The sequence below is a fragment of the Scylla paramamosain genome, unplaced genomic scaffold, assembly GCF_035594125.1.
Source record: "Scylla paramamosain isolate STU-SP2022 unplaced genomic scaffold, ASM3559412v1 Contig109, whole genome shotgun sequence".
NCBI classification, from domain to species: domain Eukaryota; kingdom Metazoa; phylum Arthropoda; class Malacostraca; order Decapoda; family Portunidae; genus Scylla; species Scylla paramamosain.
In genome coordinates this window covers 187,501-205,092 of record NW_026973774.1, presented here as the reverse complement: position 1 = coordinate 205,092, position 17,592 = coordinate 187,501, and the positions used below count along the sequence as shown (strand labels likewise).

At 39.9% G+C, this 17,592-nt stretch overlaps 1 protein-coding gene across 1 annotated transcript; it reads right to left on the bottom strand.

The window, feature by feature from the left end:
- Window positions 1-1,582: 1,582 nt before the first annotated feature.
- On the bottom strand, window positions 1,583-15,361 carry LOC135099168 (uncharacterized). The gene is made up of 9 exons (XM_064001630.1): window positions 15,285-15,361; window positions 8,755-8,916; window positions 6,294-6,400; window positions 5,362-5,557; window positions 4,740-4,866; window positions 3,980-4,165; window positions 3,557-3,679; window positions 2,830-2,938; window positions 1,583-2,624 (listed from the first exon to the last, which is right to left on the bottom strand). The coding sequence occupies exons 1-7, from the start codon at window positions 15,285-15,287 to the stop codon at window positions 3,585-3,587; spliced, it is 876 nt and encodes a 291-aa protein (XP_063857700.1). The 5' UTR covers window positions 15,288-15,361; the 3' UTR covers window positions 1,583-2,624; window positions 2,830-2,938; window positions 3,557-3,584.
- Between the last annotated feature and the right edge of the window lie 2,231 nt (window positions 15,362-17,592).

The following is a 17,592-nucleotide window of genomic DNA, read 5'->3' as shown; positions in this document are numbered from 1 at the left end:
TTCTTGTATATAAATAAAATACTGTAACTGATTTTTTTTTTTTATCCATTTAGACTCTCTCTCTCTCTCTCTCTCTCTCTCTCTCTCTCTCTCTCTCTCTCTCTCTCTCTCTCTCTCTCTCTCTCGAATAAAATGACTGGTGAGGAACTCATTAAAGTGCTAAAAATTCCATTAAACTACGAGAAATAAGACGAATGATTATTATTTACCTAATAACACAAACAAGGAATAATAAACAAAACTTAAGCCAGAAAACACGAAAAGATAAAACTATCATATCAAGAAATACGTAGTTTTAAAAAATCATGAATATCAAATAAATAGCTCACATATAATCAATAAACACGTAAGGAACAGTAAATAAACAATTAAGCCCCTTCATTGCAAGGGCCAGAGTCGGAAAGTAAAAAAAAAAAAAAAAACTAAAGTACCGAGACTAAAACATAGGGAATTAGACAAATGACAATTAATAAGCACATAAGGAATAATGAATAAACAAAAATTAAGCCAGGAAGACTATTATAATTATTGCAAGGAGATAGAGATAAATATGTACGTGTATGTGAATTCGAGGTTAAAATGCTCAAATCTAGCCAATAGCACGACAATAGCAGGACATAAGTGAAGGTGTTCCTCAAGGCAGGGAAGGTGGGGGGAGGGGGGTTGGCTATAAACTATTGGGGGGATAACAGTTCCAATGACTATTAAGTAATGACGCATCCAGTTTGGCGTGTGTGTATTTTTCGCGTTGTGATAATTTAAAGGTTTTCTCGCGTTTTTATTTTGATTTATTGATTTATTTTATTTATTTATTCATTTATTTTGGCAGGTGTTATATTTGTTGAGTGTTTTAAGTATAACTGAGGCTCATTGCATCAAAACTCCATCCATAACCTTCGTGGGACGGTTCAATTTGGCAAGGTTTTTTTTCGCATTTTGGATTTCGTAGTAAATTATGCATTTTCTCATATTTTTCTTTGCTGGTATTGTTTTCATTAAATTACTATAAGATTACTGTGTGTACTTGCTTAAATATTATTGCTTCTTTATATTAGATATCGTATTAAGAGAGAGAGAGAGAGAGAGAGTTAATCTACTGCTTGATAGCTATCATTTACTTCTCATTCCCTGAGTGAATCTGCTTAAATGCCACATTAATAAGACCTAAATTGCGTTTAGGAAAGTGTACAACAGGCAGAAGTACAAGTAACATGTTATTTTGCGTTCAGAAAGACGAAATGAATAGTAAATCAACTTACGGGGTCATAACAATTACACCACCAGATAATTCACAGCTAAAAGCAACAAATACATGAATAATCCTGTAGAACTCCCTTCGACTCCATATACGACTGGAAAGTTGGGGCCTTTCCCCCCACCCTCCACTACCACGCCTTCTTTTCTTAATCAGCCAGTCAAGCAATAAATCAATCCCTTCGTGAATCATACCCATTTCCAGGTGTCACCCCCACCCCTAGATCTCTCATTCTGTCACGTATGAACAAGTACAAAGGGCAAGCCAGCTGTCTCTTAATATTCTTGCCTGAAATAAGATTACAAATGAGGGTCTATTAATCATCCATTAAATAATCCATTTTTATTGCTTTCTCATTCTTCTTCCTCTGTGTATTGTTAAATTGGATGGTTATATCATTGTCCCTTCCTGTGTTTTAGTGTGCCATTACCTGTCCTCTCTTCCAGCCGATATTTAGTTTGTACTAAAATAGACTGGCATAACTTTACAATTTATACACAAATAACAACATAAACCAATAATGCATTGATATTATGCATGATAGGAGTGGACATTTCCACTCTACATCATTAATGAATGCATGATGAGACGCACACTATTACAAAGCTAATGAGTTCAATACAAACACTCAATAACAATTTCAATAACTTTATTAAAAATAGCAATCTTTATAAATCATGAAACCAGAAAACTTTAAGAACCTGGGGCTATAACATCAAATGCACAATAATGCAAACACTTTTTACACACACACACACACACACACTCTTTAATGATATTTCCTAATATACAGTATAATTCCAAACAGAGAGAGAGAGAGAGAGAGAGAGAGAGAGAGAGAGAGAGAGAGAGAGAGAGAGAGAGAGAGAGAGAGAGAGAGAGAGAGAGAGAGAGAGAGAGAGAGAGAGAGAGAGAGAATGATGTGTCATGACATCTTTAAGTACAAATGAGTATCTAGTAACCATACACTGATACTTGGCCCCTTATACAGTGATAAGTTTACCCAAACACAATGGACACGGATGGAACTTTTGGAGGCTAAAGTGCTCCAGGTGACTGGTGGACTCCATTTCATTGCGGAGGTCCAGGATTCTCTGCACAGTTGGGCTTTTGGTGTCAGTGGAAGTGGTGGCAGTGTGGCAGCAGTAACAGTTTTGGTCTTTCTATGGGCAAGTTCTGTAGGATTCATATTCTCCCTCCTCATGAGGGACATCAGTGTGAAAGGTCAACAGAGCATCAATTCCCTCCTCAGGCAAAGAATGATGGATGCAATTTTCTGTTTCTTGTTGTTGCTCCACCTTTTCAGAGTGCTTGAGGCGCTCGTCAGCCACCTTTCCACTGCTGGTGGGTGTCTCAGACTCACTGGTTCCTGTTCCACATCAAGAGTGTTAGCAGATGCCATTTGTATTTCATCTACTTAGTACATTACATCATTACATAAATAACTGGTGTTATCTGATATTAAAGTGCTAATGAGCAACATGCCACAGAAATCTGTTTATTTTCAGAAAATTATGAAGATAATAATAATGTTTTGTTGCACTTCATAAGATGGCTCAGTTTTTACTACTCACCAACACTGCTAATGATAGCAACTGAACTCTTAAGGACGCTGCTTATCTTCTCGAGCTGCTCAAGGTCATGATCTGCTTCCTTTTCCTGCACCAGCTTTGATATCAAATCCTGCAGGAAACAACTGTGTTAATTCACATTTTGAATAAATCTAATAGATGAAATTTCACTTACAACACCTTATGTGTCTCTGGTGACTCATGGAGGACAGATACATCACCTGAGACTAAATGGTCAGTGAAGAAGTTGACCCTTGATCCTGGCTAATCACATTAAGTACATTAAACACTCCTGTTAACTAATAAATGAGGGGTAGATTTCTCTGGAAGGTTACATTACACTACTTCCCTGGCATTTGAAAACATTTTGCTCTACATGAACTCATATGGAAGCTTTGCTGCAACATTAAATCTCAGCTAGATGCCAGATGGTGTAGCCTCCATCACAGAGCAAGGTAATGATATGAAGGCTTAGTACTTTGGTTAACACCTGAATAAGAACCGTTTGAGATGCAGCAGAGATCACTAACCTGCCAGCAATTGAATAAGAAGTGTGTGAGATGCAGCAGAGATCACTAACCTGCCAGCAATTGAATAAGAAGTGTGTGAGATGCAGCAGAGATCACTAACCTGCCAGCAATTGAATAAGAAGTGTGTGAGATGCAGCAGAAATCACTAATCTGCCAGCAATTGAATAAGAAGAGTGTGAGATGCAAAAGAGAGCACTAACCTGCTGAGTGGTTTTGCTTCATTTCCTCTCATTCATGATGGAGGCTGGCAAGGTCTAACTGGCGTTCTCGAGCTTGCTGCTTCATCACTCCTCGCTGCAACTGGTAGATGGTGATGTAGTCACCTGAAAAAGGATAAAATTCTTCATTAAAAGACCAAGGAAATGGCATACAGTAAACAGTAAACACTTCCTCCACTTCACTTTTACAGATGATTCAGTTGCAGCTTCTATTCAAGCTCAGTTCCTCCCAATCTTGTTGTTTCTCCTGATAAAACAATAAGTTTGTTTCTCTCAACTTTTCTTAATACAGCCTCAATAAACAAATCCAATAACAATGCTTTTATTTTGTTATTAATTAAAAAAATTGAGCATCAGTGAGGAAAAATTATTTGCTTTATTATTAGAGAATATAAACTTTCTTACCTTTTGGTTCAGTTATGACATCTTCAGACAACTTTTCATGAGCAAGAGATTCTCCCAGCAGTTTGTTATACTTATCCCTCTCACAGTCTAGCTGAACCTGAAGACTGCTGCACTCACTCTCCAACCTGCTAACCTCAGATGTCAGTGTAGCCACTTGACCCAGCAATTTCCCCTTGGTATCTGTACCTGGAGGTGAAAAATTGATGCAACAGAGGGCCAGACAAGAATGACCAATGGAAGTAATTAGACGTAATGTAAGAAGTGGGTATAAGACTAAGGGAAATAGAAGGGCAATGGAGAGAGGGTTAGATGCACCAGAAATGTCTGTGGAGCCAGGAAAATTTTAAACTTGTAACAGAGATAACTAAGAGCAACTGTGAATGAATAAATGTGATGTGGCCTCAACCCATGAATGGGAAAATGCAAAAGCAGCACCTCAGACACCAGGACCATGATGACTGGCAGCTCCCAAAATTAGCTGCTGGCTTTTGTACTCCTAGTCCCCACAGGAGGCTCATCCACAGCTAATCCTATCAGCTGATCATCTTGGGTGAAGTAATTGTTTATCAGTCTGGCTGTTGAGTCCTGATGCAGAGATGTGTGTGTGTGTGTGTGTGTGTGTGTGTGTGTGTGTGTGTGTGTGTGTGTGTGTGTGTGTGTGTGTGTGTGTGTGTGTGTGTGTGTGCACTTTGGAAAGCCTCCCTCCATGGAGAATGTCAGTTTGATATACAAATATATATTCATGTGGATGGTAGCTCACATTTAGCTTCTGAGTTCTCACATGAAGAGGTGCCATCCTTGTCTTTTTCCTCTGAGGGAGTGACTTTATACTCTGTGATAAGTGCATGCAGCTCACTATTCTGTCTTGTGACGTCTTTGATTTCTATCTGTGAAAGACACAAGAAGGCAGTAAGTTAACTTGTTTAACATGCCACATCATTTTATATATATTATGCCAAGTTTAAACAGGAAAGCCTCACCAGAAGCATCAACTAAAGACCAAAGTGATTAACAAATCTTTCACTTTACCAGCCTTAATGACAAAAGCTGCTGATGTAGCATCCCATCCATATCCTGCATTTTTACACCTTCATGATTCCCACACTGCATCATTTGTTCATGTCTTAAAGACATGGTCATGACAGAGTAGTCCTCACACTCCTGTCAGTGCTCTTCTGCATACACTTGAGCCTTGCACACTCCAAGCATTCCTTCCACTCATCCTTCTACATCTAAAGCACCATAGTACTCTCCACCCATTTTTAAGGAAACTGTCTCCATGCATAAACAAACACACAACCTCACGTACTCCATGTATTGTTTTCAGTAATGATTAATCTTACAAAGTAAACCAAACTAATATACAAAGACACTTGTGGTACCTTTGAAAGTTTGAGCTTATCTTCTAGTTCTTTAATCAGCTCTGTCAACGTGATATTTTCTTGAGCAAGGTGGTCGTGGCTCAGGCCATTCTCTTCAAAGTGGCTGTGGTTGTGGACCGTCACCAGCTGACCACTAAGGGACTCTGTCTTCTCCCACAACACAGTGATCTCGCGCTCTTTCTGCAACGCCTCCTGCCTGGTGAACAGCGTGGCAAGTGCACATACATTAGAACAGTGTGTGACCAATATGACGCCTCCATTCTACATTGCCATGACAAGAATACAGGACTTTACTGAACATAAACCAATGACGCCTCCATTCTACATTGCCATGACAAGAATACAGGGCTTTACTGAACATAAACCAAGGATTCCCTCCTCCTCTCTCTAAGGGTTATGGTTCTCTCAACAGTTACAGCGTGGTGTGAGAGATGCAGTGCTGTCAAGGCTTTACTATTTACAGGAAGCAACACACCAATAAATAAATGTTACTTTGGAAATGAAACTGAATAATCAAAGGCTTTATATCTCATGAACTTCCCTTCTTTAATAAACTGTCTTCAAGCTGACAGACTCCAGTAGTATTGCATCTTAGGAATATTCTACAGCTGATTTCATAATAACTGCTCTCTAAAACTGACTACATGCCTCCTTCCCTGCCTCCTATAGACTCTACTCAACAATTGTTGTTATTCTGTTCATGCTGGTGTGATAGTTAACCAGTATATTAATTCCTTAGTTATGTACACTCTAGAATGGTGGTTCATTTTATCTACCAGTGATTGGAATTCCCACCTTGTAAGTATTACATTATTATTTGTTGATTGGTACCATTTGTATGCAATCAGAGAAAGATTTCAATATAAAAACATATCCATGTTACTGTTACCTTTCACAATGTAAACCAAAATGAAAGCTACATAAATTCTTACTTTAGATTTGTTGTCATTTCATTTAATGATGTAATTTCTTGGTTCTTGTGCTTTTTCAAGTGCAGTCCCTTTTCTGGTTTCTCAGTCAATTCTAATTTCTTATTGCTCTGTGGAAAAACAGAAAGTGCACATATTTAGGATGAACTGATTCAATAGTATTGGTGTTGACAATTTCTGCAGGAAGTTTATTCCATATATTTACTATACGATTAAAGAAAAAATGTTTGGCCTTGTGGGATTTAAAACATTTGGGTATAATCTTGAATCCATTATTTCTTGTTAGGTAGAATGAATGAGGAGGAGGAGGAGGAGGAGGAGGAGGAGGAGGAGGAGGAGGAGGAGGAGGAGGAGGAGGAGGAGGAGGAGGAGGAGGAAGAAGGAGGAGGAGGAGGAGGAGGAGGGAGAAACAAAGATAGGAGGGAAGGAAGAAAGGAAGAAAAGGGAATAAGAGATTAATAGAGAGAGAGAGAGAGAGAGAGAGAGAGAGAGAGAGAGAGAGAGAGAGAGAGAGAGAGAGAGAGAGAGAGAGAGAGAGAGAGAGAGAGAGAGAGAGAGAGAGAGAGAGAGAGAGAGAATGATGTGACATGACATTTTTAAGTACAAATGAGTATATAGTAACCATACACTGATACTTGTCCCCTCATACAGTGATAAGTTTACCCAAACACAATGGACACAGATGGAACTTTTGGAGGCTAGAGTACTCCAGCTGACTGGTGGACTCCATTTCATTGAGGAGGTCCAGGATTCTTTGCACAGTTGGGCTTTTGGTGGCAGTGGAAGCGGTGGCAGTGGTGGTAGTGGCAGCAGTAACAGTTTTGGTCTTTCTATGGGCAAGTTCTGTAGAATTCATATTCTCCTCATGAGGGACGTCACTGTCAAGGGTCAACACAGCATCAATTCCCTCCTCAGGCAAAGAATGATGGATTGATGATTGAGAATACTGGTTAACTCCTGTGTTAGAGAGGTGGACAGAATAGGGGTGAGAGAAAGAAGAAAGTCTTGTGCAGCGATTTGTGCAGCGATTAATTTTTGCACTGTTTTTCTTTTGTTACCCTTGTCCTTTCTCCTTACTTATTAATCATCCAATTATTATTATACTGTATTCAAACTTTGAAACATACCCCTCTATTCTTTGGTGTGTTTTTCAAAATATTTTCATCATACTGAGAGAGAGAGAGAGAGAGAGAGAGAGAGAGAGAGAGAGAGAGAGAGAGAGAGAGAGAGAGAGAGAGAGAGAGAGAGAGAGAGAGAGAGAGAGAGAGAGAGAGAGAGAGAGAGAGAGAGAGAGAGAGATAATAGACCAGACGATAAGGAATAAGGAGAAAGAGGAGAAGGAGGAGGAGGAAGAAGGAGAGGAGGAGGAGGAGGAGGAGGAGGAGGAGGAGGAGGAGGAGGAGGAGGAGGAGGAGGAGGAGGAGGAGGAGGAGGAGGAGGAGGAGGAGGAAGTGAAGCTTAAGGAAGATGCTTTGAAGAGAGAGAGAGAGAGAGAGAGAGAGAGAGAGAGAGAGAGAGAGAGAGAGAGAGAGAGAGAGAGAGAGAGAGAGAGAGAGAGAGAGAGAGAGAGAGAGAGAGAGAGAGAGAGAGAGGAAAAGGAGAGAAAGGACATGAATTAATAAAAGACTCCTTCAGGTTTGTCTTCCCCTTTGAAGGATATATTATGGAAAGACACACAGGGAATAAATAGAGAACATGATTTTGGTATATGAACAGAGATGACAGAAAGAAGGAGAAAAGAAGTTAAAAAATTCTCAGATGCAAACATCAAATATTAACTAACATAACTCAGTCCACTTAATGATTATAAACAGACATTATAATTGTTCTCCCACTGCAGGGTTTCTGTTCCCCTGCACCACCATTGAGGAGGAGAAGCGGGTGTGTTCGGGAGGCAAGAGGAAGCTGTTCTGTAAGGATTTTGTCAACAATGGAGAAATATTGTGTCTCTTGGCCACTGCCTCTGCCCTTCTTGTCATTCTTTCCCTGGTAAGTGGTGATGGTCTTTTGTTGGTCTCTCTCTCTCTCTCTCTTGTGTGTGTTATTTTATTTATTTATTTAATTTCTTTTACCTGAAGGTTAACACTTTCTCATACTGGTGTTAGGTTCATCAGTCAGTCTTTTTTTTTTTTTGTTTATTCATGCATTTATTATACCAGATTAGGGTGTTCCCAGTAGTACTCTCTCTCTCTCTCTCTCTCTCTCTCTCTCTCTCTCTCTCTCTCTCTCTCATATTCTCTACATGCTCCAATGAAAAACTAACTTGGTACAAGACTGAATGATGAAAATGCAAAACTGTGTATGTGTGTGTGTTTTACTTATTTATTTATTTATTATTTTCATTATTTTTTTTACTTGAGCATTTAATGCATTTCTTATACCAGGTTAGTGTTCCCAATAATACGTACTCACTCTCTCACTCTGTGTGTGTGTGTGTGTGTGTGTGTGTGTGTGTGTTATTTACCTCCCACAGGTGCACTATCTGATGTGTCTTGCTGCCAACTATGCCCACATCAAGGATCACGGCAAGCTGATGGAGCTGCAGGAGATGCAGTTCCTTCACGAGTCTGAGATGTCCACGCTGCCCAAGGACCGATTCTGAAGCTGGGGAGGCCACGAACATCACCTGTGATATGACACGGTGGTACACGTCAGGAAAAGATGAGGATGTGGAGTTACAAAGTTAAAGAAAAGACATGGTGTTGCAAAATGTAGACCAAAGATAAGGATGAAATATAAGGCATGGAATTATAAAACCTAGACCAGTGATAATAGTAACATTAAGGACCAAATATAGGACATGGTATTACAAAATCTAAACAAGAGATAAGGACACATTATTACAGACACACAGAGGCTTCACTTAAATGCTTCAGTTCTTCATCCTGACTATTTTTTAAATTCAAATGTTTCTCCACTGTTACTTATAATAGTAATCAGGATAGGACAAGAAATAATGGGTTCAAGCATTGCAATTAGATTTAAAAAAAGATAAAAAGGAACTGGCTCTCAAAGAGAGTGTTGGATGACTAGAACAGACTCAGTAATCAGACTGTTAGTGCTGAGTAAATCTATGGATAGGGATGACAGGTGAAAATAGGTAGGTATTATTTATACAAAGGACTGCCATGTGTAGGCCTGATGGCTCCATTATTTTCATATCTTTTGATGTTGTTAGGGCTGAGTCATTAAGGAGCTTTAGAAGTGGACCAGCCAAATTTATGGATGAGGATAATAGGTGAAAGTAAGTAAGCACGTTTTGTACAAGGACCACCAAATGTAAGCCTGATGGCTTCCTGTACCAACCCTTGTGCTCTTGTGTTTTTATCAATATTAATAGAAATGATGACAACAGCAGTAAAAAGTTAGTTAACAAACTGCTAGGAAAGTTAACAGAGTTGTCAAGGGTGTCACAATGATTCCTGTGATAATTTGATAATGATTCTGTCTGTATTGGAAAAACACCCCTGAGAACCTGGATAATCATCTCTGTGGTCTGTGAAAAGTTGTCACCATGGGGCAGTGAAGCATTTAAGATTATGAACCTCATTAAACCATACTGGGAGATCATCACACTTGCTATTGTTACAGATATACATGCACATCTCTCTCTCTCTCTCTCTCTCTCTCTCTCTCTCTCTCTCTCTCTCTCTCACTGTGGTAAACATAACTCTATTTATACATACATATGTATAGACAGACAGACAGACTTTCATGCAGTAAAACCTACAGGTTTTACTGCAAATTTATGTCTTGCCAAAAATATATAAGATAAACAAGCCACATAAGCAGTGTCCTTGTTTTCTGAAGTGAAGGTGGATGCACTGGATACAAAAATAATAATAAATAAATGAGTAAATAAATAAATAAATAAATAAATAAATAACAAGAATAAAAAAAATACCACTGACTGATATACTAGCTTTGTTCTGTGGTAGTGGTAGTGGTGGTGATGCCCTAAAGTTGTGGTGTGTGTGTGTGTGTGTGTGTGTGTGTGTGTGTGTGTGTGTGTGTGTGTGTGTGTGTGTGTGTGTGTGTGTGTGTGTGTGTCTGGTAATGTCTATTTTTGGGTAGAGAAAAAATTTTTTTATTTTGTATTTTGGGAGTTCTTTTGCTGCATTGCAAGAATATTTATTTAATGATTTAGAATATTGTGGACTACAATTATTAATGGACTACTGCTGTGGATATTTTTTTGTATTTTAGTTTTTGTTTTAGTTTTGTTTGCTGTAATATGATTGTGTAGTCAATAAATCTATCTATCTATCTATCTATCTATCTGTGTGTGTGTGTGTGTGTGTGTGTGTGTAGGCGTGTGTGTTTTGAGTTCACACTGTCCTCTCATAATGTATTTTTCTATTCTCCTGTGTATTGTCTGCCTATTGAAGCTCCACTCCAAACTGCACAGCATACTCATGAGAAGCTTGATATTTGAACAATATTCATGCATCAATTGTTTCTGGTTTGCTTGTTATCATTCATTATTGCTTTTTCATGATCGCTGTTCCTCTGAAGTGTTTTATATTATCTACTTATTTGAACAGCATTATTAGATCTCTCTCTCTCTCTCTCTCTCTCTCTAGTTATCTATCTATCTTTATCATCTCTCTCTCTTTCTCTCTCTAGTAATCTATCTATATATCTTTCCTAGATTTCCCTCTCTCTATTTTTTTCTCTCTCTAGTAATCTATCTATCTGTGCATCTATCCATCACTGTTTGCCTCACATTCCATCATATTCCAGTGCAGACAGGTACTCCAATACTTCACTACACAACATTACATCCTTTCCCAGTCTTGCCTCCATCCACAGTTTGTCAACATAATGTTGCCAGTTCCTTACAACAATTTTGAGCTTCTGATGTGCCTCATAAACTTTGTAACCATCACTTGTATACATCAGTACCACTAGCACCATTTCATCTGCCTTGTCCATGAATCTATCTTGCTTCTCTTTAATATACCAGGCCAGCAATATCACACAGAACAGCCCAGACAAGGCACTACAGACTATACACACACACACACACACACACACACACACACACACACACACACACACACACACACACACACACACACACACACACACACACACACACACACACACACATTCACACTCTCAATCCTGTCAGCCCCTGGTGGGAAGGAATAGCAGTAGTAATGGTAGTCTATCTATCTATTTATCTATGTACCTGGCTAGCTTAAACAAAGTAGCACACACACACACACACACACACATACACACACACACACACACACACACACACACACACACATACACACACACACACACACACACACACACACACACACCACGTAGTGTAGTGATTAGCATGCTCAGCTCACACTCAAGAAGGCCCGGGTTCAAATCCAAGGTGCAGCAAGCCAAATGGGTGAGCCTCTTAATGTGTAGCCCCTGTTCACCTTGCAGCAAGTAGGTACGGGATGTAACCCGAGGGGTTGTTACCTCGCTGTCCTGTGTGTGTGGTGTGTGAGTGGTCTCAGTCCTACCCAAAGATCGGTCACTATAAGCTCTGAGCTCTTTCCATAGGGTAATGGCTGGCTGGGTGACCAGCAGACGACCGTAGGTGAATGACATCATTTATACTTGCAGCCATGTTGGTTCCTGGTGGAGAATAGCAGTAGCGGTAGTCTATCTATATGTCTATCTATCTATATACCTGGCAAGCTCAAGCAAAGCATCACACACACACACACACACACACACACACACACACACCAACCCTGTTGGCCCCTGGTGGAAAGGGACAGCCTTGTGGACCAACCTGCTGCACCCCAGGAGCTTAGACACACCACAGCTAGCCACACACACTTCCATTTTACTCAATTCTTATATATATATTTCTATCAGTGGAGACATTTTTGCTTTGCTTTCTTATTAAGGTAAACTTTCCCATGGCTAATTCCTTCCTAGATTGTTTTTTTTACATACATTCTTGAAATTATATAAAATGTTCATACCTCTCTACATGTGTGTGATTCTGTGGATCTATAATCTATAAATGATTTTAATGCATTGCTCTTTCTGTGTGTGTGTGTGTGTGTGTGTGTGTGTGTGTGTGTGTGTGTGTGTGTGTGTGTGTGTGTGTGTGTGTGTGTGTTTACCTAGTTGTGGTTTACGGGAGGGGAGTAATCTCATAGTATCCCGTCTCTATATCTATCCAGTTTGGTCTTAAAAGCATGGACAGTTATGGCATTGACAACGTCTTCACTGAATTCATTCTATTTGTTCGCGCTTCTGTGTGTGTGTGTGTGTGTGTGTGTGTGTGTGTGTGTGTGTGTGTGTGTGTGTGTGTGTGTGTGTGTGTGTGTGTGTGTTTACTGAAGGCTAACAATAACAAGGGCATAGTTTTCCTATGTGAATTTTGGCGGTGGTGGTGGTCAGCAAATCACAAAAGGGCAAGGCATCTCACTTTCACTTGAGGAGATGAGTGATGTTACTGTTGTTAGGAAGGCTATAATACTTGGTGCAGTATCTTTGTATAAAGCTTGTATGTACCCATGTATGGTATGTATACAGTTTTGTATGTATATGTTAGTACACATGTGGTCCTGAAGGATGTATAGACCTGTAAGTGTTTTCTGCCTGTCCCACACGTAAAGTTTAACAGCAGCAGCAGTAACAGCAGACCCTCTAACTGCTTACATCAACATTTCCTCTCCCATACAATACACCTCACACCTTCTACAACACCTTAACTCAGTCCTCCCTTGCCTGCTAACTCCACAACTACAACCACTACCACAAACACTACCCTGTACATACCACACCACAATCCCTGATGCATTAAGTCCCAATACCCACATCCATACATCCAAACACCTTGACAGAGACTATTGCCAACATTGCACCAATCTTGTATCAGTGTCTGTTCATAATGGGACTGTACCTCTGCCGGTACCTGTATATATGATAACTTGCCATCAACGAATCCCTCCCCTCCTTCCCTGGACCATTGATGGACCACAAACTAGAGGCTTATAGTGTGTGTGTGTGTGTGTGTGTGTGTGTGTGTGTGTGTGTGTGTGTGTGTGTGTTTGTGTGTGTGTGTGTGTGTGTGTTTGTGTGTGTGTTTGTTTGTGTGTGTGTGTGTGTGTGTGTGTATGTTACGACACTGTACACAGTCACTATTAGTGCTGGGCTTGGCTTGATGACATTTCATCTGGCTTGTGTTTGAACAGTCCAGTAAGGACTGTTTTAGTAGTTCACTAAAATATCTACCTTCACTCTCACTATGATATCTATCACTCTTCATTCCCACCCTCACTAATACTTCACCCTCACCCTTACTCGTTCACTCTTACTATCACTATAATCATCTATCACCCTCACTAACAGCATCATATTTCTCTCCTTTTAGTGTCAATATCAATCATGTTTATTTCATTAAACATTAAATCTTTTGAAAGTAAGGTTTAGTGTCAGAAAAACACTTCTATTTCTCTTCCTTTGAGTGTCACAGTGTTTTTATATACATGACAGCAAAAACCACACTGAAAACTTATTGGCATTGTTTTCATGATACAAAGGTAGAGTGTGTTTATAATGTTATCAGTGAGTACAATCTGGCATCAGAACAATGCTCACGTTTTTCTCTTTTTTTAAGTGTGGTATTCCTTTTTAAATATATGTAAGAGCAATAATCAGGTCACTCTGGCTAGTGACAAATTTCTGCATGCCAGGGTATGTCTAATATAACACCAATATATTCAGAGGCACAAACACATAATAAGTGACACAAATGTGATAATTTTCAAGGCCTTTGTGTCTCCAATGACAACTTTGTGCATGCCAGGATGTATGATCATATTCCAAAACAATCCTGTACTGCACCTTCTCTACTTTTAAAAGGCTCTACTTGAAGCTACACGGGTTTTTAAGGGTATTTTTATGGTTTTAGTGACAGAGTAACGAGATTTCTACATTCTTAACAGGAAAAACATTCTTGAAAACCAATCTGATTATCTCTGTGGCCTTAGAAGAGTTGGGGTGAGAGAACAAGGCATTCCTGAATATGGGTCTCAATGGTAGCACTCTCTGAGGCAAAAATATGTAAAATGTAACACAACTTTCACCAGAGTCTTCAAAGCCAAAAAAAGTTTGACTGGAAAGGCATTGTACAGAATGACTACAATGATAATACTACTGTGTGTGGCTGTTCTGTGTTGAGAAGTGCAATATTTTTGTGGTGTCTGTGAGCACAGCACAATAAACTTGTTGTGTTCTGTGATGTTCTGTGACGTGCTGTTTTGTGCTGTCATGTGCCACCACTACTGATGTGATGCCCAGCACCCCTCTTCATTACACTGTGTTCCTGTGCAATGTGCTGTAATGTGTCATTAGTGATGTGAGCACCAGCAGCATCACCATCTGTGACATGGTGTTGTGTGCCGTCACCACTGACGTGACACCCAGCAAGCAACTTTATGTTGAGTTGTGGGCAGCGGGCCCAGCACTGATGTGTACAGCAGCACAGATCCCTTGTGCATGTGCATGTGTGTGTGTGTGTGTGTGTGTGTCACTGGAGGCTGGAAGGCCAAGCTGGGCTGGGGTGCACAAGACAAGAATAGTTTACCTGGCTGTTTGTTCCTTTACTTGAAGGGTACAGTGTGCCAGCAACAAAGCCACAACATATTCTCAGCAATGAAAGATCAGGTTATTCAGAGTGGGAAATGTTCTAAGCATATTCATATCTTAATGTCCTGTGACTTCTAAGCCATGGCATTAAAAGTATTTCACAACAGAATATTTCCAACTTAGAATGTTCCTCTTTGGCATCCATCTGGCTACTGGTGCTGGTGGTGCCCACACAAAACAGGAAAAATTACTGTAAACACCACCTCAACTTTTTCTCTTATTTCACGGGCCCCCTGCCGCCCCCCACGTGACCCCCTGGTAGTCATGACGCCCCTGCTGTCCCTGGGTACTGAGAAATGCCTTCAATAACAAAGGAAAGCGTAATAACCTCACCATTTGTAAAATCTCAGATGTCTGGCCGAGTCCAAGTGTTCGAGTGAATATGGCGCTAGCTTCGTCTTTATTTTTATTAGTTTTTAGTATTTCCTGCTTGTCTATGTGTGTATTTTTTATTTTGTTGTGTTTTTTGGATGTCCATATTTACTGGGAAATCCCTCTAATAAGGAAAGAAGCGTAATAATCTCATCATTTGTAAGATCTCAAATCCTAGTGTTCGGGTGAATGTGGCTGCTGGCTTCGTATTTATTTTTATTATAGTTTATCGTATTTTCTACACACACACACACACACACACACACACACACACACACACACACACACTAATTTCTATTATTACACATTGGAAAAAAAATAGTAAGAGAGAGAGAGAGAGAGAGAGAGAGAGAGAGAGAGAGAGAGAGAGAGAGAGAGAGAGAGAGAGAGAGAGAGAGATTATTAAGACAACCCAGGTGAAAACATCAATTAATTACAAATATTTACATGTGTTTTTTTTAAGTAAATATTATATCTCATTTTTGTATTCATACATATAAAGGGTTGAACTTTTGATAATATTCTTGTCTGTTTGTCTGTCTGTCTGTCTGGTCTACTCCTTATGACGTCATAGATCACAATGGCTTCCTATTGGTTGCTGGAAATAACGTCACTACCTCCCAGCTCCGTGATTGGTGGAGAGGTAGTGACGTCATTTTTGTAAACTGGGTGACGCTTAAGACAGACAGACAGACAGACAGAGAGAGAGAGAGAGAGAGAGAGAGAGAGACTGATGTGACTGACTGAATGACTGACTAACTGTGCGACTGACTGACTGACCGACTGACTGACTGACTGACTGAATGAATGACTGACTAACTGTGCGACTGAGTGACTGACTAACTGTGCGACTGAGTGACTGACTGACTGACTCACTCACTCACTCATTGACTAAATGACTGACTGAGTGATGTGACTGACTGACTCACTGACTCACTGACTAAATGACTGAGTGATGTGACTGACTCACTCACTGACTAAATGACTGACTGAGTGATGCGACTGACTGACTGACTGACTCACGGACTAAATGACTGACTGACTCACTCACTGACTAAATGACTGACTGAGTGATGTGACTGACTGACTGACTGACTCACGGACTAAATGACTGAGTGATGTGACTGACTGACTCACTGACTAAATGACTGACTGAGTGATGTGACTGACTGACTCACTCACTGACTCACTGACTGACTGTGTGTGTGACTGACTGACTGACTGTGTGACTGACTGACTGACTGACTGAGTGATGTGACTAACTGACTGACTCACTCACTCACTCACTGACTAAATGACTGACTGAGTGATGTGACTGACTGACTGACTGACTGACTGTGTGACTGACTCACTCACTGACTAAATGACTGACTGAGTGATGTGACTGACTGACTGACTGACTGACTGACTGACTGAGTGATGTGACTAACTGACTGACTGACTGATTCACTCACTCACTGACTGACTAAATGACTGACTGAGTGATGTGACTGACTGACTGTGTGACTGACTGACTGACTGACTGACCAAGTGACTGACTGACTGACTGACTGACTGACCGAGTGACTGTGACTGACTGACTGACAATGACTAATACCACTACTAGTGACTAATACCACTACCACTACTACTACTACTACTACTACTACTACTGTTATCGTTATTATTTTATTAGATTTGAAAAAAAAAAAGAATAAGATTATAAGGAGAGAGAGAGAGAGAGAGAGAGAGAGAGAGAGAGAGAGAGAGAGAGAGAGAGAGCGCACTAACGGTTTTTCCCACGGGAAGGGTCGCATAGTGCCTTTCTTGCTCGGAAAGTGTCTCTGACTGAAGATGCTATCTATAAATTTATCGGATATAAAATATTTCTGATTTCATGATAAGAAATGTTGGAAAATGTACACCTAAAATGAAACTTGATTTATAATTCTACCACAAATACTAAGAAAGTTAATATTTTTTTTTCATTTTTCAGAATCCTTGATAAGGCATAAACTGAACTTTGAGAGGTCACATGGAGCTACAAAGTACATCATTGTATTCAGAATAACAAGCAGAAAATAATTATTAGTATTCAAACAATTTTCTGACAATTTCTAGGTTTACCATTTTTAGTCGTCATACAATACAAAACGGGAAAATAATTTAAGTGGCAAAATAATTTAAGTGGCGAAAGGAAAGGGTTAAGAGAGAGAGAGAGAGAGAGAGAGAGAGAGAGAGAGAGAGAGAGAGAGAGAGAGAGAGAGAGAGAGAGAGAGAGAGAGAGAGA